At 42.2% G+C, this 26721-nt stretch overlaps 1 protein-coding gene across 1 annotated transcript in view; it reads right to left on the reverse strand.

The window, feature by feature from the left end:
• Window positions 1-26721, reverse strand: part of LOC112824047 (inactive tyrosine-protein kinase transmembrane receptor ROR1) — a 499173-nt gene that overhangs the window by 71822 nt on the left and 400630 nt on the right. Inside the window, exon 9 of the mRNA XM_073896619.1 lies at window positions 15054-15998. Within this exon, the coding sequence (XP_073752720.1) occupies window positions 15054-15998 (945 nt within the window). The remainder of the gene's footprint in view (window positions 1-15053; window positions 15999-26721) is intronic.

Consider the following 26721-nt stretch of genomic DNA (forward strand, 5'->3'; position numbering starts at 1 on the left):
GTTCCTTCTATGTAGACATTTACCACATCCCTTCCACCCCCTCTCCCCCCATTTTTCTTCACTCATCTCTCAGATTTAACTTTGCTCACGATTCCTTATGGGATCCTCTAAGACAAGATTAGGTTCCTCTCTTTTGTGATCCTAGAGGACCCTATATTTAGGTCCTCATTAGCATTTACCACACTGGATTACAATTGCCTATTGTCTTCTTCAGCCAACCGGGAGCTACTGAAAGGTGTTCATTTACTAGTGCCAACTACAGACATTGGCAACATAGTTCAGAGTGCTCTTTGGTTATTTACTTATTTGTTTTACTACTTTTATGGAAACACTATCAGTTCAATTAGTTCATTCATTCCACAAATATTAACGACTTATTATGTATTATGGAACAAATTTTTTTTTTAAGATTTTATTTATGTCAACAGAGAGAGAGCACAAGCAGGGGGAGCGGCAGGCAGAGGGAGAAGCTGACTTCCCGAGGAGCAGGGAGCCTGATGCGGGGCTCGATCCGGGACCCTGGGATCATGACCTGAGCCGAAGGCAGTCACTTAACCAACTGAGCCATCCAGGCGCCCCATACTGTGGAACAATTCAAATGAAGTGACAGCCTTTATGCAACCAGTATACAATAAAGTACACAAAACAAAAATACACGATAAGTGACATGTAGACAATAAAAGAGTAATGTGACCAAGAGTGCAGCAGGTAGTCAAGGGTTAGACATGGTGGTCAGGGAAGGCCTCTGTCAGGGAGGATTTTGAGGTGATACTTCAAAGATGAGATGAAAAGGAGCCAGCTTTATGAAATGGAGGGCAGATACTTCCAGGAAGATAAAAACACAATAGTTCTGGTCAGGAAAAAGCTAGGCTTAAAAAAAGGAATCACAGAGGCTTGTGAGGGCATGAGTGAGATATAATTAGGGTGGGGCCCTACAGGATGGGAGGTTTGGGTTTTATTTGAATAGCAATGGGGACCCATTGGATGGTGTTAAGTCCCAAGAGAGAGTCATGCTCTGGTTTACATTTACAAAATTACCCTGGCTGCTTTGTGGAGAATGGATTGTGGGGGAAATCATTTAGACGGCTCCATGTTCAATTTCATGGCCAGGTATGATAGCTTACAAATTCCCAACAATATATTAATTTTACTAACATTTTGGCACAATAAAATGATTTTATTCTATATTGCATAAAACTGAATATAAAGGAATTTTTCCTATTAAAACATCAACTAGGATCTAAAATTGAATTTTTTCGGCTGCCCTTTATATCCATCAGATTTTAACTTGGATTTATGTAGGACTGTGAATGTAAAGTGAAAGTGAGGACAGGGCACTTCAGTGAGAAGAGAATGCACCAATTGGGGTTTTTAGCTAGCTTTTTTTTTTAATGATGATATCTTGATGATTTCTTGATGATATCGTGGCGGTCCTGTGACTCCTTCGACTCCAGCAGGGGAACACTGTGATAGTAAATGCAGGATCCTTTGTTATTTCTTTAAAATTTTGTTCTAAGGATGCCTGGGTGGCTCAGTCGGTTAAGCGGAAGGCTCTTTTTTTCTTTTTTTAAAGATTTTATGTTTTTGACAGAGACACAGCGAGAGAGGGAACACAAGCAGGGGGCGTGGGAGAGGGAGAAGCAGGCTTCCCACTGAGCAGGGAGCCCAATGCGGGGCTTGATCCCAGGACCCTGGAACCATGACCTGAGCCCAAGGCAGATGCTTAACGACTGAGCCACCCAGGCACCCCAAGTGTCAGGCTCTTGATTTCAGCTCAGGTCCTGATCTCAGAGTTGTGAGATCAAGCCCCCATTGGGCTCCACGCTTAGCATGGAGTCTGCTTGAGATTCTCTCTCTCCCTCGGTCCCCGTCCCTCCCCCTACCCTCTCTCTCTCAAAAAAATAAATAAATAAATAAAATAAAATAAAATAAAATTTTGTTCTAGGGGAAATTATGTTAAGGTAAAAGAAAAAGGTAAAATTAAAACATTCTTCTGAATTTTTAGAAATTGGTATTTATATCCTATTTTAATGCAATGAAGATCAAGTTGGTAGATTCTCATATGACCCCTCCTGGACCTCTCCTCGGGACTTCAGCCTAGTATACTCAATTGCCTCGTTCTTCCCCAGCTGTTTCAAAGACATTTCAAATTCAAAATGTCCAAAAATGAACTCATTACCTTTCCTCCTCTCCACTATCCTTCTATTTCATTTTGTTCATTCAGTTTCTCAAGCTGGAAATCTGAAGGCCCCTCTCACTCCTCTTCCTCATGACTCACCTTCAATTACTCACCAAAACCTGCTGCTTTTCTAGCTTCTTCTCAAGCCTTATCACCAGAGCCAGAGCTCACAGCCTTGTTATTTCTTGCTAGAACACAGAACATCTTTATACTATACTCCTTGCCTCCAGACTTGCGTGTCATGATACCTCATTGTAATGTATGTAAACATACATTAATATGTGATCATGTAATTCTCTGCTGAAAGTAGTGCAAGAGATCCCCCCCGCCAACCCCAGCTTACCCTACCTCCATCCTACAGGGCTTTAAATGTGGATTGACTTCTGGGGGTGTGGGTTGGGAGGCTAAAATTGTGGGCAACCTTGTATGTATCTGTAAAACTATATGTGTACGTGTGTGCACATTGACTTTTTTTGGTAGAATGGGGTCATGGGATTCATTAATTTCAGCCGAGCCTGTGATGTAAAAAGCTTGAGAAACCATGCACTACAGAGTTAAATCCAGGCTTCTTAACATGGTGCTGCAAAACCTCCCATGCTATTATTCCCATCGACCCTTCCTTTATCGATGCCCACTCTGCTTCATATCGGAAACAGCAGCATCACTCAACTGCTTGTCTTTTCCCCGTATCTACCATCCTGCCCAGGCTCTCTACCTGGACTTTCTTCCTCTTCTTCTTTATCGGGCTAACCAGCTCTTACTCATGTTGAAAGACATAAATTCCTTCTCAAGTCTTCCTGAAGTACCAGGATGGGTTTTGTTCTCATTTAACCTGGGTGCATCTTTGTAGATCGTTACCACATTGTTTTGAAATGATCTGCTTATGGGGTTTTCTTCCTTACTAGAATGTAAATTCCTAAGGGCATGGCGACCTATTTATTCATCACTGCATTCCCAGCACCAAGCACCTGGCTGGGAGGGGCGTCACTATATGCTGACTGAATTGCACTGAGCAGATAAAAAATTGGGGGGCCAGGAGAGTGACCCTTCCATGACAGAACCAGACATAAGCAGAGGAAGGGGTTTGCAGAGATGGGGGGCGGTGGGTGATTTCGAGGCGTTCAACCAGCCCCGTGGGCACATCACAGGTTCAAGTCGGGAGGACAGTGACAAAGTAGACAATGGAGGAGAAGAATCACTGACAGTAGGAACCCGCAGAGCAGAGGGGCTGGAGAGCTGCAGGCGGGTCGTAGATTGTAAGCGCAGTCCCCAGGGCACCAGGTGGAAAGTGCAGCCACTTAGAAAGGTCCACAACCCTTAGGTCTCAAGGGACAAAGAGGTTAGAACTCCTGGAACTGTTTTGGGAATGAAATTGCTGGGAAAGACAGCTTCCTGCCAGTCGGCCTCTGGGGGTTTGGCTCTATTGTATTTGGAGGTACTGAGTAAACGGGATCACAGTTGACCTCGCTGGCTGGCCAACATCCTGTGTTTTTACAATTAGCTGAGCTCCTGTGTGGATGGGAGATGGGCTTTGGTTACAGAGGCTCCTGAGCTGATAAGTGGAACTGGGGCTTTGGAGAGGGGTGGGAGTGAGATGTGTGTGCACGTGTGTGCACACATGGAGCACGTGGGTAGCAACTGGCTAGATTTGCTTCTTGCATTAATAGCAGTTGCTGGAGACTAGTACCATCAGCTGTTCAGATATCTGAGTCACTTGAAATTGCAAACTTCTAAGTAGAGGCTTATCTGAAAATATTTTTCTCCACATGGACTCACCTTCCATTTATTATGGCATATGTTTTAATAAAATTTCCCCATACATGATAGCATTGATGTTATGTCCTTGCCATGGCTCATTCCTAAGCCATGTCCTTCTCTGCCTTATTCATCAGATTTGTTGTTGTGGGTGTTTGTGTTTTAGATAAACCAACACAACCGGGAAAATAAATCCCATCTGTAGTCCTTCTACTGTCTTAGTTTATTAGTTAGTCTGGGTAAAGAATATGTGCTCTCGGGACAGACCAGGTTTGTGTCCCAAGATACCTATGTTTGGATAGCCAGCATACCCTTGTAGAAGTTACTTAGCCTCCCTATACCTGCATTGTCTTGCCTGTAGGATGTGGCCAGTGAAGTAGATACCTACTTCTCAGAATTACTGTGAAGGCTGAAAGCAGTAACGGCTGCCAAGCCCTCGCCCACTGGCTGGCCCGGAGTGATAGTCAACACCCGTGTCCACTGTGTGCTGGGCACACTGTTCTAAGTGCTCCAGGAGAATTCATCGCATCCTCAGAAACAACTCTATGAGGTAGGCACTATTATGATTCTAATTTTTGCAGAAGAGGCAGGTACACAGTCACAGAGCTGGAATGCTGCTGAGCCAGGAGGCAACCCCAGGGTATCTAGCTCCAGAGTCCATGTTTTTAACCACTAGGCTACCCAGTCTCACAAATGTCTCATGTTCTACCAAGTGAATTCTCTGGCCTTCTTTAAAAAATTATTGCTACTCTCAATAAATTTTTCTTTTGGTGCATCTGTTATTTTTGTTTTTGTTATTTTTGGTGCATCTGTTTCTAAGTGTGTTCCTACTTGCTTGCTTTCTGAGTTTTCCTCTGCTAAAATATAAACCCAGGAAAGCTAGGCAACTGCTGTACAATAATACAGTGCTTGGCATGTAATAAAGGCCCACTATGAATCTGTTAACTGAATGTGAATTCTGTCTTTTCTTTTAGATTATAAATTCATTAAGAACTCAGTCTGACTTCCATAACTTATAAATATGTAGTACTCTGCTGCTCAAAAAAAAGTATACCAACTACAGAATCATTATTTTTACATTAACTTTTATTACTTTTGTATCTTCAAGTGGAGAGTAGATTTTATTAAGTCCTATTATATGCTTTTTTGGGCTTTCTCTCTCAGTCTTTCCCCCTAAAAGTAGGCCTAGAGGATGGAAAAGAGAAATGTTGCATTCTATTTCTTATGGTGGGCAGAATTCTAAGATGACCTTCAAGATCTCCACCACCTGCATATGCCTCAGGACTGTGAATATGATGCATTTTTTTTACTCTTTCGGCTAAGTTATATGGCGTAGTTGACTTTAAGACAGAGAGGTCATCCTGGGTGAGACTGACCTAATCAGGTGAGCCCTTAGCAAGGACTGGGCTCTTCCTGAAGTCAGTAATTGAAAGTGTGAGAGGGATTCTTTGTGAGGGAGATTCTCTTTTGCTACCTTTGAAAACTGAGGGGTCCATGCGGCAAGAAATGTGGGCAGCCTCTAGAATCTGACGGTGGTCTCTTGCTCACAGAAATTCCGGCAAGAGAATCAGGGCCTCGGTCCTACAACCAGAAGCTACTGAATTCTGTCACAAACGCATGATCTTGGAAGAGAACCTGAGCTCCAGATCAGAACTCAGTCTGGCCAACACTGTATGAGACCCTGAACAGGGAATTCCTTCACGCCATGCCCAGATCTGACCAACAAAACCGTGGGCTAATAAATGGGCATTGTTTTAAAACATTAAGTTTGTGGTATTTTGTTGTGCAGTAATGGCTAATTAATACAACTTATCCAGAGCGTACAGCTACTGACCAAGACAAGTTATGTGGCAAAAGTTCAGTCAATTACTGAGCCGGGTTTACCCTGATTTAGCATGAAAAGAACTTGAAACCAGTTGATAGACATTACCATATGGCTTTAGACAGGGTTAGGGGATAAAATGGGTGTGATATCTGAAAAATGAAGACTGAACTAAAGTCTCTTACACAGACTTTCATCATCCTAGGTGAGAGAAGCAAAGAGCAGTGTAATTATTTAACATTTGCAAAGTTACTGGGGCCACCTCCAGCTTCAACAACCAGGCATCCCCTCCCCCTCTTTTTAAAAACAATTCTTTCCCTCAGGACTTGGACAGATGTTTTCATTTTACTTAAACTAAAAAACTGTTTTCCTCATCCACCAGGAATATGTACCAGTACAAAGTGTTAACCTCATTTGGATTGGAACCCCCATCCTCAAGAACAAAAAAAGGCTGAGGAGCGCCAAATGTCAGCTCCGCTGTGAGAAGTGTTTTAAATCATATTTTGACGTATGTTACGCTGTTAACTAGAAAATGAAGTGCAGCACACATGCTTCTAGTAACTCTGGTTTCAAATCATATGATCCCTTCTTTGTCTTGAAGACCTTTTGATGTGCATTCCCAATATTGAGTTTCTCTGCTTTTAATAATCTTATATTCCTTCCTCAATATAAATGTCATGAAAAATACTGAATGCTAATCTTCAAAGATCAAACAGGAAGAAAGAGGTGGGCAGCATAGTTCAGCAACTTGAATTCCTGAAATTTCTCATTTAAAAATTTTATTTTAGCTTATAAAAGCCTAGGCTCAAAGAAATGCTCCATTCCCCCTTATAAAGTTGAAGTGGCAGGCTCTCCCCAATTTCAGAATTGTGTTAATTACAGAATAATTCAGTCTCTCCCTCTAAGGCACCTGAGATGCAGGGGCCACTTGATCACTAGTCATATCTGAATTTGTGGCTACCTAACAGAGAGGAACTCAGAACCAATACATGCTGGCTTTTATTTCACATTCTCTGCTTTAGGTAGGATTACAAAGAGTCCAGGTTTGCCTAGGCATGGGGGTGCTCTTTCTTTCTTTCTTTTTTTTTTTTTTTTAAGATTTTTATTTATTTGAGAGAGAGCGTGAGAGAGAGAGAGAACGAGCATGAGCGGGGGGGGGGTTGCAGAGAGAGAGGGAGAAGCAGGCTCCCCACTAAGCAGGGAGCCCGATGAGGAGCTCAATGCGGGGCTCCATCCCAGGGTCCTGGGATCAGGACCTGAGCCCAAGGCAGATGCTTAACCAACTGAGCCACCCAGGAGCCCCCATGGGGGCTTCTTGGGAAAAAGGACTATCAGTGACTATCAGTGCTAACAGTGGGATAATCCCTGGCAAACTGGCACAGCTGATCACCCTACCTTGGGCATCGAGGACATTTTCACAGTGGGAATTATGTAGACAACTTGGTAACAGCTGTTTACTTGCTTTGGAGCTTGGTGTTTAAAGAAACCCAATTTGTTTTCTCTGGCAGGCTGGTGTCCAAACCCCATAATCCAAGTATTAAAACATAGTGCCCAGAATCCCATTAGGCATGGACTTGGGTCTATGATGAAGGAATGCAGTGCCCGCCTGGGCACTTTACAGGCACTCAAATGTTTTAAGAAGATCGGGTCTCCCTTTATTTCATTCCCCACATGGGAACACCAGTTGTTGAGAGATAATACATTTAATATTATCTAAGTATAATTGTAACTATGTGTGTGCTGGGGGGGGTGTAGGGAACCGCTTAAAAGATGTAATTATTCTAGGCTTCCTTCACATATATTGATTTAATATACTTCTTCATGGTGTTCTCAGTTGCCCCCAGGGATGATTCCAGAATTTCAACATGGGAGAAGCTTTGAGGTGGCAATTGGCTTGGGGGTATAAGGGATGACATATGGTTGAGGGATGGTCTAGGGATGTGTCTTGAAGCTGTCTTTACTTAGTGTATGTTTATTAGGGCTGGTTTGAAGGGAAATGATGGAAATTATTGGAGGGCTAAGCCCGCCCCCGCCTCACTGGCACTGGTACTGCGTTCTATACTATGGCATGTGCATGAATAATTAGGTAGAATACTTTGTGCCCCAAGTATTTTACCACATTAGAAAATAATTTATCCCTTTGTAAAGGTTGTTTAAAACACATTGAATAATAGCAATGTTACCACTTTTTGAGCACCTACTATGTGCCAGATACTTCTTAACATATTTATACATATTCTCATTAAATGTATCAACTCTGAAAGATAGATACTCTAGAAAAATCATAAAATTATCTAGACTTTATTTTTTGATAACTTTGTGTCAGGTGCACTTCACTGCGGTTGACATAAATTAGCTCATTTCGGTTAATTAGCTTCAATTCTAGGAAGTAGGTGCTTTTTCAGATGAATAAAAGTACAGTTCAGAAACTTGCCTAAATTTACACGGTTACCGAGGGGTGAAAGGGATATTTAAGCCCAGGCAGCAGGACGTCAGAAGCTCTACTCTTAACCTCTATGCTACATTCACAGCATTTTATGGATAGAGAAACAGAGATTGCCTTACTTACTCAAAGTTATCCCGCGCCTGTGCAGGAGCAGTTAAAAAGTCCATGCTGGATTCCCCCAGTCTCTTCATCCAGGTGCCATGAAGGAGATAGTGTTTTATGCTATTATCTGAGGAATTTACAGATTTTAGGGTAGCCTTTCCAGTACATTCTTGGATGGTCCTGAGGTTGTAATTTTCAGAATCTCTCCAGAGAATCCTGAGAAACTGGTTTGACAACTATTGCTTTTCTGCAGGGATGGCTAGTAAGTTTCGCTTCCAGTGTTATTTCTGACTGAGTAGTAGCTTATCCAGGGCAGTATGTTGAAAATTTTAAGGCTAACTCTGAGTAGGCTGGAAAAGCATCAGGGAAGTGTACTGGTGCTGTGGGTTTGCTATTCCGAACCCATCCACTCAGGGCTTCAGCTGGTGGGGGGGGGCGGGGGTTGTGATCTTGTTCCCAACTATTTGCCCCTTTCCCTGCAAGGAGACCCTACATCCCTGCCTGTGACTCTAATGGGGTGGCCGCAGTGCCTCTCAGCAATTCGAGATACATCCATGTCCCATAGTCAGGTTCATCCTCAGAATTTGTGTTGGCCAAGAGAATAAGAGAGAAGGACGTGACATAGAGCACGTCCAAGCAGAAGGTTTTCAAGTGCCCGTGTTTCAGCTCTGCCTCTTCCTCTTTCTTCTGTGCCATGAGAACAGCTCATCCTTCTGAGAAAGCCCCACTTTCAAGTGATTTTTAATGTGTGTGGACTCAAAAGAAACCTTTCAGGAAATTGTATTAGAACGAGCCCCACTGAGGGGAGCCTGGGTGGCTCAGTCGGTTAAGCATCTGCCTTCGGCTCAGGTCATGATCCCAGGGTGCTGGGATCGAGCCCCGCATCAGGCTCCCTGCTCTGTGGGAAGCCTGCTTCTCCCTCTCCCACTCCCCCTGCTTGTGTTCCCTCTCTTGCTGTCTCTCTCTGTCAAATAAATAGTAAAATTAAAAAAAAAAGAGCCCCACTGATAATCGAAATTACCATTTCGATGCCTGCAGTGGTCAAGGAGCACCTGCTGTAGGATGGAGCCTGACCTCTCCCTATTTCTGCTCAAAATCCATGTGCCTCTAAGGTCAGGGAGAGCTTTAGCACTAACTTACGGCTGTATGCAGCCAGTTCTGTTGTTTTGTGTGTGATCTGAATTTCAGTCAAGAGCACAGGTCCACAAAGACTGATACTTAGAACCATTTTCCTTCACATTGAATATTCCCTGAATTATCTGTATTCAGCATGTCAGGGTATTGGCCTTTCTCAAAGTGTAAGGAATGTTCTATCTAATTTTGAAGAAAGGGCTTTCTCCTAACTTAACCATTCCTGGTTAGTAAATAAGAATAGTTACTAACCTGGTCACTTTGGTGAGCATATGCACTGTGTCAGGCCTGGTCAGCAAATGGTATAGTCCTCATTTGTGAATAAGCAGTTCATAGGTGCTTGGGATTCAGCTAGTCATAAATATGTCAGCAGACCTTCTCCCTGTATGTCTCTATTTTTTAAGCCCCCTGCCTAATTTCCCAGGGGATTACATTGACCTTGAGTACTTTGATGGTTTGTAAGGCTCTCCTTCCTCTGAGTTAACAGACTCCTTAATACTCTTGGCATTTATGGTAACAAGCTTCAGGTGCAGTCATATCTTGGCTGCAAACATTTTCCTCTTATGTGTGTGATCCCTTGCTCCTGCTCCTCTAATATAGCATTTCCTCTTCAGCATTTGAACTCTTAGTTGAAAAGAAAAAATGCTGTATAAATTAAAAAGAGTATGAGCTTCCCTTCTAGCACCTCCTTTGGATCCTTCTTGCTGTCCTCCCTCAGAGCTTTGTCTCTAAAGCTGTGGGGAGCATAGTCTGAGCAGGACTCCTCACAGCCAGCCAGCAAGGACTGATGGACTGCCACTGGCAAAGAAACACAGAGGAACACGCCACAGGTGACTGGATCCAGCCAACTGGGTCAGCTTGTCACAGGAAGCTCAGGGGAGGGGGAGCCTCTGCAGCTGCTTCTGCTGGATGCTTACTGGGAGCTGGATCTTTCCTCTTCCCAAGAAAGACCAGCCTATGCCTGACCCTGACTTTGTGATGTTGCAACAGAGAGTTCTTTTAGTTGTGTTAATCATAACTGCAAGGAGTCAAAGGTACACTAAGAGACCAAGTCTTTTGAGCCTGTCCACATGAAGGGAAAAGCTTTTGATTACTTTCCAAGAATATGGGTCTTGAGTGAACTAGACAAGGTAGTCTTGTCAAAGGCTGGGGCTATTAGTTTTCTATCCAAGAGAACTACAAAAATAGAACCATTGTCAAATCGTTAAAGCAAAAAGGGTTTTAGTGCTAAGTTTTTCATTAAATACAATCTGATTTTTCCTTAAGGGGAACTAAAGTGGCTAAAATGTTATTAAATGCTTATATATACATTTCTAAGGAGGTAATGACCATTCCCCTCCTTCCACCCCCAGGCCTTTAATGTGATTCTCAATCTTTAGAATACAGGAGGGCTTGTTAAAACACAAATCGCTGGGTCCCACCCCCAGAATTTCTGATTCAGGGCTTCAAAGACGGACCTGAGAATTTGCATTTCTGGCAAGTTCCAAGGGCCACTAGTCTGAGGACCACACTCTGTGAACCACTGGGCTAGGTAGATAACAGAGCTCCCTTTAATCAGTAGTTAGTGGTTTGTACTAGGCATTATCTGAGGTGGTGCTGCAAATTTGCAGATGTTGGTGATTAGGGAACTAAGGTTAAAGGCCCAAATCACAGGAACTGAAGGGACTGGGGCTGGTGGGAGGGGAAGAGCCCGGAGAGACAGAAGGAAATAGGAGTGAAGGGCAGACTGAGGAATTCACGCGAGAGGGAGAAACCCACCCTGACATCGATCTCACGGCCATGTGAAGTGACTGCTTTATTGAGTTTGATTGCTGAGGTGGTGACAAGAACTGTACCTAAAACAGATGGATAAGGCCCTGAAGGTTTTATTGTACTCCCTTCTGTATTAAATAGCAGCATGGACAAGTTCTTTGAACTTTCATAATGATACTCATTTTCCTTGACAGTGTGTATTAATTGCCAGATGGGGAACTCTTTCTTTTGGGCAAAGAAGGTCATAAAGATAAGCTGTGACAATTAAACGGCCACATTTCTTTTATTTTATCAGTATGGTTGGAATCTAAGTTGAACATGATAAGATGTACACAGCTTTTTCTTCTTCAGAGTTCTAAGACATGATTTTTGATGTCTAAGTTCACATGGAAACAAGGCAGAAAAGGATGCAACTTTGAAAAACCAATTTTTACATTCCATTTGGTTGTAATTATTCAATATATTATTTTGATTTTAAAAACTAAAATCTATATGGTTGGATAGTATATGGTCATAAAATCATTGGGATTTTTCCCTTCCACCTGTGGTCGCTGGCAAAAGAATGCCCAAGTCTATGTTGAGTCTACTTAAAAAAGAAAAAAATCATTTCAATGAAATAGCAGTAAATAGGAATTGTGATTCCTTTTTCTATGAAATGTCAATAATTAGGAGAAATAATATTAAAATTCCCAAATACCTCCATGATAGCAATATTCAGGAAATAGTATTATATGGTAAACATTTTTAATAAACAGCAGCATAAAGTAATCAGTGTTTAATATCATCTCTGGTGTGTGAAATACAAATGCACATATCCTCAATATAAAATAGCCTTTTTGTCATTACATCCATGCTTGTCTATTTGAAATGCCCATAATAACAAACCAAACATTAAGTAATACAGTGATTAAATGCATGCAGTGAAAGTAAGAAAAGATATGGGAGCGCAAGACAGCCACGATATATTTTAAGAAAATCCGTATCGAGTTAAAAAGAAATAAACAAAGGAAACAAAGAAACAGACCGGATATAAAAATGCAGAGATATATTTTCACTTCTGTGATACAAACCATAAACATAGTTTTGTGCAAGAAAAAAAAAGAAAAAAAGATCTGAAAATAAAGTCATCTTACAAAACATTGTCAACAAAGCGAAAGGTATTTTTTAGTTTGTGAAAAAAATACTATTTAATACAAAAGGGACTGTGTTATGTAGTATCACAGTGCTATTATAAAATACATTATTACAAGTGGTTTTGAAATTTGGTTTGCTCACCTTAATGGCCTCAGTAATTATAAAATGTTTAAAATAAATGTTATAGTTCTTTATAAAAAACTAACTTGAGTTTATTTTTTAACCATAGTAATGTTTTTCCAGAGTAGGTATTTTACTGGCTCATGGAATGCTAATTTCCCTTTAAGGGACTCCTAGAAAAACTCAGATTCACTGAAATTGTGTTTACTTAAAATAATAAATATTCTTGGAAAACAACTGATTGTCGTATGATATACAAAATTGTGGTTTGAATCTTCATCATTAAACAGTTGCATAGCAACAAAAGGATACAAATATTCTCCTCTACCTAAAGTTAAGAAATGTAACTTTTGAATCAGGTTATTTATGTCACAAAAATATTTCTTAATTTATCTCCCAAATAAAACTGGATATAGCCAATTCTTTGAGTTCACAGTACCAATAAGTCCATATTTATTGTTTGAAGATTCAGTGTTTGGGAAAATTGCAACACATTTGATAAACATACTTCCCTGATTTATCATCCTAATTGCATTTTTTTTTTTTTTACAAAATTGAAACATCAATGTGCTTCTAATTCTTTTGCATTCTCCTCATCAAATATCATTTCCAGGAATTATTTTATATCCTGTAAGTCTCTTTATAAGTCTCTTAAGCTGTAAAATTAAAAAAAAGAGAGAGAGGGAGAGAGACCTTGAGACACTGTTCTTAGAATAAAGGAGTTATTTTTTAACAAGAGAAAAAAATCAAACATAACATTCCTTTCTATATAGAACTTGAAACCCATAAGAATTCTAAACTTGGCAAAAGATGGCTAGCGGGTAAGTGGCATGAGATGCACATTTGATGCCTCCCTCCTAACTAAGGCAAAAATGATTATGCTGCTTCTATTCACCAGCTTAAAAAATTCAGTTCATGGTAATCTTTGAAATGAGAACCCAGTACCTTTTTTTTTTTTTTAAATACTGTCATATTTTGCAAAATAGAATTCATAGTCTTTGGATTCCAACTAATTCTATGAATAAACTGTCATAACTTCTGGTGCTGGAATAACATCTATGAACATTTCCAGATCAGAAAAAAAGGTGAGAGAAACTTTAGATATCGGTGTCATAGTTTCCTACTTCCCCAGAGTTCATTGATGGTGAGCACCCTACACCTTGGACAACCCCTATGCAGGAGGTTGTAAGCACTGATGCACTGCTTTGCAGCCACACCTCTCTTCTTCAATGTTCTCGGTCCAGGGAAGCTCCTGTGAGGCTGTCCCCATGGGCAACCTTGTTCCTCTCCCATGGGTGCTGATCTGGGCCGAGGGGCCGTTTTCCTGACTGTGCTTCCTTTGGTTCCTCATTTCTAATGCAACGAGTGAACTATCAACCAACAATCAATTCCAGCATCCGCATCTAGCCTTCTTATGCTCTGAGGCCCTATATTATTTCAAGCGCTTGTGTAAACACACTGTGGAAAAGGCCTTCGTGATCAGCAGAGGAGATTCACAAAGAGGCACACTCTGCACCTTCCCAAGGAAGCCCCACTGTGTAGAAGGCTTCGGGGGATCTTACACTTGTCTTATGGCTCGTTTCCATCTGGGATTTCAAAATTTTGCCTAGTTTTCTCATTGATTCTGAATATCATTTCCATACAAGTATGCACAGAGTCTAAATTGAATCAACATAATTCTTGAACATTTGTCCTGAAGATAAGACAGCAGGTAGACAAATGCTATGATATATACATTTTGGGGAGAGACCAGTCATGGAGAACGAAGGCAAATACACAAAGCACCGTTTGACTTTCCTTTTTGGTTTGATATTTAATCACAGAATTCTTTTCCTCTTCACTGGTTTGCAGTTTTTAGTACCTGAAACCAGATGTCCCAATCCCAATGCCATGTCATGTATCCCTGATGGAGTGTTAATCCCACAAAGTGTGGTTTTTTGTTTTTTTTTTTTTCCTGGCTGGTGTCTGCCCTGCTTGGTAAGACAGTTAAACTTCACAGAAGATACTTGTTGCAATGTCTGCTAAATGAGAACCTTACTTTAATTAAAAAAAAATTTTTTTTTGAATTTAAATCTTTTCTACGGCTTTCTAGTTTTTTCTGTATACCACATTTACAAAAGTCGTGCATTTTACAGTTCTGCGGAAATCATAGATTCGGTGTGTCCGTGAATATTGGAGTCTCCTAGCAAAGATGGTTGCTTTGAGTCTATTTTGTAGGGTTTTTGAGATTTGTTGCCAAAAACGGTGATACCCATTCCACCGGGATGATTTGGAATTGACATGTGTGGTAGTAAGGGAATATTGGCTTCCTGGTTGGATCCCGAAGAGGGCAGGCTGGTCACATGACCAGTGCTCGTGGACCCACTGGCGCTGCTCGGGGACCGACTCTTGGGAGGCGGGCAATGCTGGATCACTCTGGGAGGGCCTGTTGGCTGATAGTGGGCAGCTGGAAATGCTGCATATCCAGGAGGTATTGGGTATCCATTGATGGGGATGAATCGCTGGTTCTGAGGTATTGGTGGGCCAATGAAACCAGCAATCTGGCCCTGTGGCGTAATACCCTGGCTCGGGAACATATAATTGGGATATCTGGGGTTACTGAGATTACTGACTGGGCTGGCGCTAAGGGAGGTGGTCTGCGTGGTGGCATTTCCTCCCGAAGGGGTCGTAGAGCTGGTGTGACTGGACAGTCCCTCCCAGGAGCGAAGCCGGACGTGAATATCTTTAAATCTGGGTCTCCTGGAAGGAATCTCATTCCAGCACTCTGTCATGAGGCTGTACATTCTGGGCGGGCAGTCTTCGGAGCATGGCAACAGCTGTCGTTTTCTTACCATTTCGATCACCTCCTGGTTACTGAATCCGTAGTACGGCTGCAGTCCAAAACTGAAAATCTCCCACAAGACAACCCCAAAGGACCAGATATCGGAATCAGATGAGAATTTGCCATACATGATGGCTTCAGGGGGCATCCAGCGAATGGGCAGCAAAGACTTACTCTGTACCCTGTAGTAATCAGCAGAGTATATTTCTCTGGAAAGCCCAAGGTCTGAAATCTTTACATGAAGCTGCTCCCCGATTAAAATATTGCGAGCTGCAAGGTCCTTATGGACAAAGAAGTGACTAGACAGGTACTCCATGCCGGCTGCAATCTGAATCGCAATGTGCAGAAAATCTCCGTGATCGAGGCTGGATTTTACGGTCCCGTCTTCGTCGCTGCTACAGCCGACATCGGAATGTGGGGATCGCATGATAAGGAACTCGTGGAGATCCCCCTGATTCATATACTCGAAAAGCATACACACCGGTTGCTCCTGAGTGACGGCCCCTAGAAGGCAGACGATATTGGGGTGGTGTAGTTCAGCCATCAGGGAGGCTTCCTGTTGAAATTCTGTCCATTGCTGGGGGTTGTTGCAGTCTTTCAAGGTCTTTATGGCAACCAGCTGAGCATGGTCCATGCCTGGGAGATAGAGATGGCCCTTATAGATCTTTCCAAAGGCACATTCACCCAGTTCTTCCATAAAACGTACAGCCGAGAGTGGGAGCTCTTTAGCCTTGCTCTGTATAAAAAGAAGCAAAAGTGTGGTTTTAAAACATTTCTTAAGGCAAGACATCTTGGCCTCTGAAAGAAGGGGTGGGGCATATAGAGAGAGGCTCTATAAACCAGACTGAATAAAATACTGTAGGTCTCTAAGTCTTTAAAGTTGTTGGCCACAACCTGGAGGAGGTACCACAGGCGGCTTTCCGTCACTCCCACTGCCCCCATCCACATCCCCTGCTCCGAAGGCTGCTTGCTGCCGGAGACTAGAGTCTTGCTAGTGTGGTCCTGAGACCAGCAGCATCGGCATCACTCAAAGCTTACAACAGATGAGGGCTCTTGGGCCCACCCCCAGGTCTGCTGGATCAGAATGTGCATTTAACAAGACCCCAGCTGATTTCAGTAAACATTACAGTGTGTGAGGTGTTGCTGCAGAGGATAAGGCCTGAATTCTCCGCCTGGCATATAGAGCGTGTGTGATTTGGTCCTAACCTGCCTACCCCTGCCACTTCTCTATATGTTAACGTCACTTTACTTAAATAGGTCTCCTCAGTGTCCACCCCGAACGCCATGGCCATTCTTGCCTAACAACTCTCTTCCTGCAATGTGTTCTTATTCTTAGGGTATTTATTGTGCGAAAAGCCAGAGAAACCAAAATGAAATGCTGTCCTTCTGCAGTGCTCACAGTAGAGGCAGGGAGGTTTGGAATGTGCTCCCCAGTGCTTAGTCTTGTTCCCTCCGAAACTCTCCCTGACCACTAAGGTCTTTGCCTTCTCTGGAGTCCTTTTGCTTTACTGTCTGAATGCCACCATACACAAGAGGCAGAGTGAGGGCTGGTTACATGCGTGGCCTCCCCAGACAATTTGAATCTGAATGCCACCTTTTCCACTACCAGCTGTGTGACTCTAGCTACGGTATTCAACCACCCTAAGCCTCAATTCCCTCATCTGTAAAATGGAACGATCATAATGGATAATTGTACTGGTAGGGTTCTTTGTGAATTTGTAGTGAATTAACATTTGTAAAGTACTCAGCATGGTGTCCAGCACATGGTAAGTGCTATTTAACTTTTAGCTGTTACCTTGCTGTTGTTTTTCTTTTATTTTTTATTAATTAATTAATTTTATTAACATATAATGTATTATTTGTTTCAGAGGTACAGGTCTGTGATTCAGCAGTCTTACACAATTCACAGTGCTCACCATAGCACATAACCTCCCCAATGTCCATCACCCAGCCACCCCATCCCTCCCACCCCCACCACTCCAGCAACGCTCAGTTTGTTTCCTGAGATTAAGAGTCTCTTATGGTTTGTCTCCCTCTCTGGTTCATCTTGTTTCATTTTTCCCTCCCTTCCCCTATGATCCTCTGTCTTGTTTCTCAAATTCCTCATATCAGTGAGATCATATGATAATTGTCTTTCTCTGATTGACTTATTTCACTTAGCATAATACCCTCCAGTTCCATCCATGTCGTTGTAAATGGTAAGATTTCGTTTTCTTTTAATGAATATTTTGTCCTCTCAATCAGATTTCAGTTTCTTTTTTTTTTAAAGATTTTATTTATTTATTTATTTGAGAGAGAGACACCACAAGAGAGGGGACACAAGCAGGGGAGAGGGAGAAGCAGGCTCCTGGCTGAGCAGGGAGCCCGACGCGGTGCTCAATCCCAGGGATCATGACCTGAGCCAAAGGCAGACGCTTAACGACTGAGCCACCCAGGCGCCCCCAGATTTCAATTTCTTGAAGGGAGGCATTGCTCTTCATACCAATTGATAACACTACAGCTTTCCAAGTGGGTTGTTTACTAATTGACGTTAAGACAGACAGGAAAAAACACCTAGCTCACAATGGAAATATGTATTAAATTGTCACATTTGGTATTGGCAATAATTTTTGAAATTCACCTCAAATCTAGCCTGAATTCTAGATGAATCTGCTAAGAAACAAATCATAAAAGCAATGCATTTGTACATAAACTAATTTTAAAAATAATTCCCTCACTTTAAATTTTTTAAGAAAAAGACTACTACTCTGAGTATTCCAATTAAAGCTGACAATGTTGTAAATACATATAGAATTCAGAGTTCTCTGTACAGAGTTTAAAACAACAATTTAGAAGATTAAGTAAAATATTTCTCTATTCCAAACTCTATTAATTTAAAATTCATGATGATTAGTTCTGTTCTGGGCTGATATTTTCCAGGGCAAAATGCCCATTAACCTAATTATATAAGTGTAAATAAACATGCAGCAAAATACTTAAAAGGACAAAATAAAATTGACCATTTTGAAACATTAATTTTCTCATGTAAATAATATTTCCTATTAGAAATAGGGCTCATTATTAAAGCCAATCTCAAGGGGTTTGTATTTGGAAATGTCTTACAGGAAAGTTACTTCTGCTGAAAGTAATGGTAACACATTGCTTTAAACATTCAGTAAATTAAAGTGTATTGATCCAGTCCTATTCATCATAGTATTATAGGAGCAAAAGAGTAGAAACAACCTAAATGGGTGCGCCTGGATGGCTCAGTTGGCTGAGCGTCTGACTCTTGATTTCAGCTCAGGTCATAATCTCAGGGTAGTGAGACTGAGCCCTGTGTTGGGCTCCGTGCTGGGTGAGAGGAGCCTGCTTAAGATTTTCTCTCCCTCCCTCCCTCTACACCCCTCCCCTCTCTGCTGCTCGTGCTTGCTCTCTCTAAAAATAAAATAAAATAAAATAAAATAAAATAAAATAAAATAAAATAAAATAAAATAAAATAAAATTTCCTTTAAAATAAAAAGAAACAACCTAAAGGTCTATCTAGAGGAGACTGGTTATGTTAATTATGGATTGAACTAATAAAGAGTATTATATAGTTTAAGAATGAGGACATTTTCTATGTACCAATATGGAAAGATCTCCAAAATCCTATTGCTAAGTCAAAAATAAAAAGCAAAAGAACAATTAATGCTGCGTGTGTTTTTGTGTGAAGGGGGAGGGGAAAAAGAATGAATATATTCATGTTTATTTGCATATGTATAAAGAAACTCTGAAAGGACACTCCGGAAACAGCAGTGGTTATGGGGGAATACAGAAGTGGGAACTAGGAGAAAGGGGACAGAGCTGGGAGAGTTTTCACTTCATGCTTTTTTATACTTAAAAACATTTTTTTAAAAGATTTTATTTATTTGTCAGAGAGAGGGGGAATGAGAGAGAGAGCACACAAGCAGGGGGAGCGGCAGGCAGAGGGCGAAGCAGGCTCCCCGCCGAGGAAGGAGCCGGATGTGGGACTCGATCCCAGAACCCCGAGATCACAACCCGAGCCGAAGGCAAATGCTCAACCTACTGAACCACCCAGGCGTCCCTACCCTTTAAAATTTTTGAACCAAGAAAAAGTCAAAAAGTAAAAACATATGACCAATCTTTCTATCTGACTGAATATGGAAACTTCTTTTGCAATCACAGGTCCATCCACTATTTTTCCTTTTGCTTATAGGGGTTGGATTCTTATGGGAGCTACGTTGTTCCTCTGGGAGAGCTGCGTGTGGGTGATGGGAAAAAGGAACCATTTGAACCAACCTTACTTTTTTTTTTTTGTGGCACTCAGATGATTTTGCTTTTGTGGGAAGACTAACCCAAGGTGAATTTCTCCTGCATGATGTTAAGGTTGGGATTTCTATCACAATTTTTCCTAATGATTTATTTTTTTACATATATATTTTTATTTAAGATTTTATTTTATTTATCTGAGAGAGACAAAGCAAGACACAGAGCACGAGTGGAGGAGGAGTGGCAAAGGCAGAGGGAGAAGCAGACTCCCCGCTGAGCAGGGAGCCCGACTGGGGGGGGCTCGATTCCGGGACCCTGGGATCATGACCTGAGTCGAAGGCAGACGGTTAACTGACTGAGCCACCCAAGTGCCCCTTTCCTAATGATTTAAATGAATCCAATTTATGTGAGGGTCCCTTGAATGGCATAGTAGGTATTTACTTATTTTCCACCTAAACAGGATCCCCAGGCTTTGGTGAGAGAGAAGCGTTTGTGACTGAGTAATAAAATTTTTTTGAGGGAAAATCAGAATTAGTAACTACACTCAAGGAATATTAGACTGATGTAATGAGGAGTTAGGACTACTTTTTCCTGCCCCCGCTGAAACTAATGCATAAGCAGTGCAGGGCATTCAAACTATGTGATCTTTGGAGTCATACCAATCTGAATTTGCATCTTGGACCTGTTGCTTTCTATTAATATTAGTTAAGACTTATATAACATTTACTATATGCTAGATACTGTTAAGCACTTAACAAATATTAACTCATTTAAGACAACAATCCTGCGTGGTAGGTCCTATATCTTAACTGGTTGACCTTGGGTGAGCTTCTTCACTTTTCTGAACCTCTATTTCCATATCCATGAAATAATATAATATGCAGCTTCCATAGTTACACTAGCGATTAAATGCAACAATGTATGAAAGTAATTTCCACCTAGTAAGTGATCTTTACATCAATATTACTATCCTTATTATGGAAGTAATCCGAGAAGCGGAATAAATGCAAATGATTTAGATCCATTTACAGCCTTAAGTAGTTCTAGACAGTTTTCTATAATTCTCTTTATGTTTAAAAAAATGCATTGGATTTCCTCCTATTAATCTTTCCCTGTTCTCCTGCAGTTGTTGGTTTAAAACAAAAATCTTAAGATCTTAAAAATCTTCAGTCTCAAAACAGAGAATCTATTTTGTGGCCTGCTCCTCTAGGATTCTGGAAAATGAAGACAGGTGGAGGGAGAAAGAACCCATGTGGAAGAGTAGATGGTGGCAGATGGACAGAAAAGCAAGCTGGCCAAACTTCTGGGGACTGGGAGAGAAGAGGGGTGGACAGGACCTTGGCACGGGCCTGACACAGGGCCCCTGGGGCTTCATGGCTAAGAAGACCGGTTGCATTCCCCTCCACTGAGGTAAGCAAATTAGTTCTCTTCTATTTGCCCTTGGAAAAAAGAACTCTTACTCTTACCATTTTACAGATGGAGAACGATGGAGGCTTGAAAAGTGTCAAGCATCTTTTAGAAGAGCCAAAAAGAGCTTCACTTGCACTGCAAGGCCTTCTGCTTCGGGCCACACCGTTCTGTCTGAAACCAGAGAAGCTTGCTGGCTGGCAAGCCCGGTTTGACACAGAAGTCTCTGGAGGCTCAGCCAGGGGCCTGACACCTTACAGGGCTGTGAGGCCAGCCTTCAGTGTGTGGTCGTTCCCTGGAGTTACAACTGTTCTTTATCCCCCGTTCAGACACAGGAGAGGAGGTTTTGACCCCAAGTGTGTCTTTCAGACCCCACCTGTACCCAGTGGGCCCTATAGCACAGAGTACCAGCTCTTCTCTAGCCCAGAGAAGGAAGGAGCAGTTCCCCACAGCTAGTCATACCCAGACTGGGGGATTTTGCTTTGGAAAGAAGCACGGAAGGCAACGAAAACAGCAAACTTCACGAAACCCTTCCCTGGAACACCTGTGTGGCAGCCGGCATAGAAGTACCCAGAAAAACTGCTCGGAGCTTGGTTTCAGGGGAACAATTTACAGAGTGATTTGCATTTTTAAAATGCTCAAGTTACTTGGTACAAATGTGTCTTAACTACAGACTCATTTTCAAATTTTACATAAATCCTGAACTAGTTAAAAAATCATAAAACCCCTTAAAGCAGCCGTCAGTAGACTGTCCAGTGACGGCAGGAAATGAGCCGTATTGTTGAAGAACAGATGGTTTACATTATAGAAACCCTTTAGGCTAAACTTGTTTAGGTCTGGCATATTGTAAATTATATTTTAGTAATGAAAGTGAAATGACCTTGGCTTGACCTCAAGTGGGGTTTGTCTGTTTGAACCAATGTAGTGGAGAACTATGAAAGAAAATGAAGTCATAAAGTTTTGGCAGTTCAATTTTGGCTCATTTCAAGTTAAGGGGTTATAAATCTGTTTAGTTTTTGTTTGACAAGTATTTGTCATACAGGGATGTACAAAATGTAAAGAAGTGTAAAATACACATGAGGCACGGTGCCAAAGTAAACGAAGTACAAAGGAAAACTGGAATGAATAGGGTCCTGGGCTCCTATCTCTTTATCACTCCCTCCATTAGTTGAATGACAAGATGGGCTCGGTTTATGATATGCTCTAAGGCAATTAAGTACCTTAAAACTGAAACAGGCTTTCAGTTTTAATGTTAACATTTTTACTTCTCAAAGTAAACACACATCTGCCTCAGTGAGGTTTTAAAAATTGTATAATTTGGCGGGGGGGGGGAGAAAAATCAAAGTTGATGTAGAAGTTGATACGTGATTCTAAACTCCAAATCTGCCTCTTCCCTTAGACATTTTTGAAGAGCAACTGTATTAGAGTTTACATGAGCTCTTCACAGAAGGAAAATGAAGGGAGAACATTCTAGATGATGGTCATTTAGCTGTGAGTCAGATGTGACTATCGTCGTCCTGTGTCTAAACTGCTGATGGAGGCCAGGCTGATGTTGGTGGCTACCTTCACCTGAGTGACATTACTAAATGGGGACATGGGATCCTTTTAGATCTCTTACCTTTAGATATGAAAGCAACGGACCATGAGTAGAGTTTTTAAAAAATTGTCATGAGGTGGGTGGCAGATGGATAAGGAAGACGGACTCAATGATTTCATCTCCTTCCACCTTTGGGAAGTTACACCTTAGGTGATAATACATTTGAAATGATTCCTCTGGGTGACACAGCTTACGACTAACCTGCCAGTTCCTGCTCACTTGACAGAAGTGATTGCCGTAGGAGATGAGGTGAGGATGGCCTGATGGCCTGCATTTGTGGGCAGCATGGATCCATGGATTTGTGACTTTTTGCTTCTAACCTGAGCAGGGTATGAATGCTCTACTTTTGAGCCCCACTTGAAGCTGGACACAAAGAAAAAGCTGAGTGACATGAGGTGGGGGGAAACAGAGCCCAGGGTGGTTCTCCAAGACAGGTAAAGGTGACTCCAACAGCAAAGGTTGAAAAAGAACTGAAGTTCTATTCATACGATTGACCCAAACCATCCCCTGTAGTACCTCTACTGGTTCCTTTCCCATGCCCTAATGCTCCAAGATGGCTGCCCTTTTACAAATCTCATTTGCTATACACTTGCCAATTCTAGCTGGACCCAGGTGTCTTCAGGAGAAGAGCAGGTTCCACACGGTGGCATCTGTCCTCAGCCTCGTTAGAATTAGAGTGGGATTTAGGGTAATAGGACATTACCTGGTCCTTTTTCTCTTTGGAAGCACAGTTCTCCCTGAGATCTGTATTCCTTGGGGACTTGCTTGCTCTCTGATTCTCAAGTACTAACCAGCATAGTCTAATTCAGAGCAGGCCTTGGAGCCCCTCAGAAGGCTTGTTAAAACACAGATTGCTGGGCACCTGGGTGTCTCAGTCATTAAGCGTCTGCCTTCGGCCCAGGTCATGATCCCAGAGTTCTGGGATCGAGCCTCGCCATCAGGCTCCCTGCTCGGCAGGAAGCCTGCTTCTCCCTCTCCCACTCCCCTTGCTTGTGTTCCTGCTCTCGCTCGCTCTCTCTGTCAAATAAATACAAAAATAAAATCTTAAAAAAAAAAAACCAAAACCAAAACACCACAGATTGCTGGGACCCAATCCCAGAGTTTCTGATTCTGTAGGTCTGAGATTCTGCAGTTCTGACAAGTCCAGGTGATGAGGATGTTCCTGACCTGGAGGCTTCACTATGAGAACTGGGATAAATGAATTATGGCTTTTCTGGATCAGACAATTACTGGTGGTCCGGATCTCTGCTCCTTGCATGATGAATGACTACAATGCGTCTGAAGGGCCTGGTTGGGCAATTTTGACTTATAGGAGCCAGAGAAAATAACACTTGGCTCAGAAGATGCTTTGGAAATGCCAGCTAAAGTAAATATAAGAACGACTGGCTGGTATTTACTGTGTTTAGAGTCTGCTGCTGTCTTAGTGAGATTCAAGGTTTTGAAATTAAATCACTCTATATGTTGGGTTATGTCATCAGTTTATTCTATTTTCATGGGTAGCCAACGGTGTGGGATCTTTTTAAATAGCTGGTTGTATCAGCCAGTCAACGGATACTGTATATACTATATACCAAGGAGTATACATATGAGAATAGTATGTGAGGACCCATGCAAGAAGCATGAAGAGTGAGGACACAGCGGATCCTACCCTAGATGTCTGTACTCCGAGTTTAATAATAGCTACCATATATTGAATCCTTGCCCTGTGCCAGACCCTGAGACCATAACAATGCCTACAATTTGTTTTTGGAATGCTGATATGTTAAGTTGTAAGTACTTCACACATATTAATCCCTTTCAACCTTACAGTAACCCCAGGAAATCGGTCACTATGACTACTAGCCCCATTTTACAGATGGCAACTCTGAGAAACAGACTGATTAAGTGATTCCACAGCTGGTAGGTCATTATGTCAGACTGCAGAGCCTGTCTTACTAGTGACTACTGCACACGTCCTTTGTTTGCTCTCTCAGTGCTTACTGCATCAACTCATGAACCTTCATCCCAATCCCATGAGAGTCACACTATGATGTCCCCATTTTATGGATCAGGAAATTAAGACATTCAGAGGTTAAGGCTTGCCTAAAGAAGCCCACCGATCAAGAGGTGATGCCAAGATGCAAATCCAGTCTGTCTGACTCCAAAGCTGGAGCATTTTTCTGGGACTAACTGGCAGTTTTCATTTTGATCCTCGAAGGGCTCCATAATTTTGAAAGCGTGAAGCCCTCTGGTATAAAAGTGGAATGTCAAGGTGTAATCACTCTCTGGTCTCTGATCTAGACCTTACTCTGGTTGATTCTCTGTTGTCCCCATTAGTTGACTGGGACAAATGAACAGAACCTTTCCACAGCAGCCTTTGCCTCCGTGGGGCACAAGAGCCCTGGAGAATATATAAAAATAGAGATCTCTTAGTATCTGGACTTAGCTGTTGACAGGGATCTGCTTGACTCCAAGGCCTATTTTCCATTTTTGTGCATTTTACTAGTTCTGAGGTAAACAGTGTTCAAATTGCAAAACAATTGGCTCCACTCCTCAATGGAAATGATTATGTTTTAAAAACTTAAAGGCCACAGCCGTTTCATCTTGGGAGGTTATGGACATTTTCAAAGACTATAGCCGAACTAAGTGCCTTCCAGCTTATGCCATCAAATTCTGGAGGGAGTTTCAACCAACAGTCTGCCACATTTGCCAGGAGTTTAGCTGCACTTCTCTGGAAGTGATTTATCATCGGAAGCAATTCTTTTCTCTGTCACATAACTTTCTGATGGTTAGTCTGAATGTTTGGTGGTGACCAGGGTTCATTCTGTGGTGGTTACTTGATAATGTCAATAGGAGACATTCGCTCCTGCCTGGAAACAGACAGAACAGAGGACAGTACTTCCAGTGTCAGCTTGAGCCACCAAGTGCTGAGAACTTGAGCTCAGGTGTTTGGTCAGCCTCAAAATTAGGCAGTAGAGTGCAGCGCGGAAGCAATGGGGACGCACCTGGGCAGAGCCGGGTTCAAGTTTTCTCACGCCCAAATCAGGCTCAAATTAGCTCCTTCTTCATAAGGTCATAAGAGAGATCCCACTGAGATTATGCATGTGATGTACTGTAGCTTATTTCTAATACCACTTATAATATATCCACTTCTAATACTCATTCTCCCTGGAAGTCAGGTTTCTACAGACACAGATTGGAGCTGAGGCTCCTAGCTCGAACTATCAGACCCTCTCCACCCTGATGGATATTACCCAGGGTGTCAACAGGGTGTGGGCAGGGGCATTTATGGGAACCAGACAGGAATGAAATACCAGAGCTGTCCAAAGAGCTCCCTCCAGTATCTTCGCTGTGCTTCCCTTGCTTCTGTCCTCACCCCAGGTAATGGGGGCTGCTGGATCCTAGAACTTCCTCACAACCCACATTATCCTGTGCACAGCATTTGGTAGTTGATTAAAATATCTGTGGTTGTTAATATCATCAATGTAACAAAAATAACAGTAACTTCTAGCTAGCGAATCCTTGTGAAGTACCAGACATGCTATCTCAAAGTGCTAAAAAGATTGGATGTGGGGGTGATCTGGTTGCAACATCTGTTACCCCCTTGATCGCCAGGGTTGATCTGGCTGATCTGGCTGCCTGGGGGGTGTCCCCTTCTTCCTTCCCTCAGTGTTCCATGCACATCCCCCCCGCGAAGCTGCATGCTTTGTCGAAGAGGATGACCTTCCCCGATTGAGGAGGACTGTTCTTTGGTCAAGGGTATATGAGTGGCTGTGCTCCCCCTGCTAGAACCTCCAAATAAGAAAAAAAAAAAATCTCTAAGTACTATTCCTGTCCTTGTTTTACAGGGGAGAAAACAAAGGGTCAGAGAATTTGCTTAAACCTCATGGCCGGGAATCAGTGGCACTGAGATTTGTTAATCATCTCTCTCTCCTTACAGTCCTTGCCCTTTGGAGTATATCAAACTACTTCCCAGAAATCGACTAAGAAAAAAATGTGGCCGGTAAGGTAAGTTAGGCCCAAAGAGTATGGATCCTTAGGTGCAACGAGGAAGAATTTTATAACTTGACATTGGTCCTTCCAGATTAGGGAATGTCTATCAAGTGGGAGCAAAAGCAATGCCAGAGGATGAAATCAGCTTGCGAGAGAGAGAGAAAGAGAGAGAGAGAGAGAGAGAGAAGAGGGGGAGGAGGGGGAGAGAGAGGGAGGAGAGGGGGAGGAGGGGGAG

Source organism: Callorhinus ursinus, unplaced genomic scaffold, assembly GCF_003265705.2.
Source record: "Callorhinus ursinus isolate GAN/ISIS: 27379988/994484 unplaced genomic scaffold, GSC_fseal_2.0 scaffold9, whole genome shotgun sequence".
NCBI classification, from domain to species: domain Eukaryota; kingdom Metazoa; phylum Chordata; class Mammalia; order Carnivora; family Otariidae; genus Callorhinus; species Callorhinus ursinus.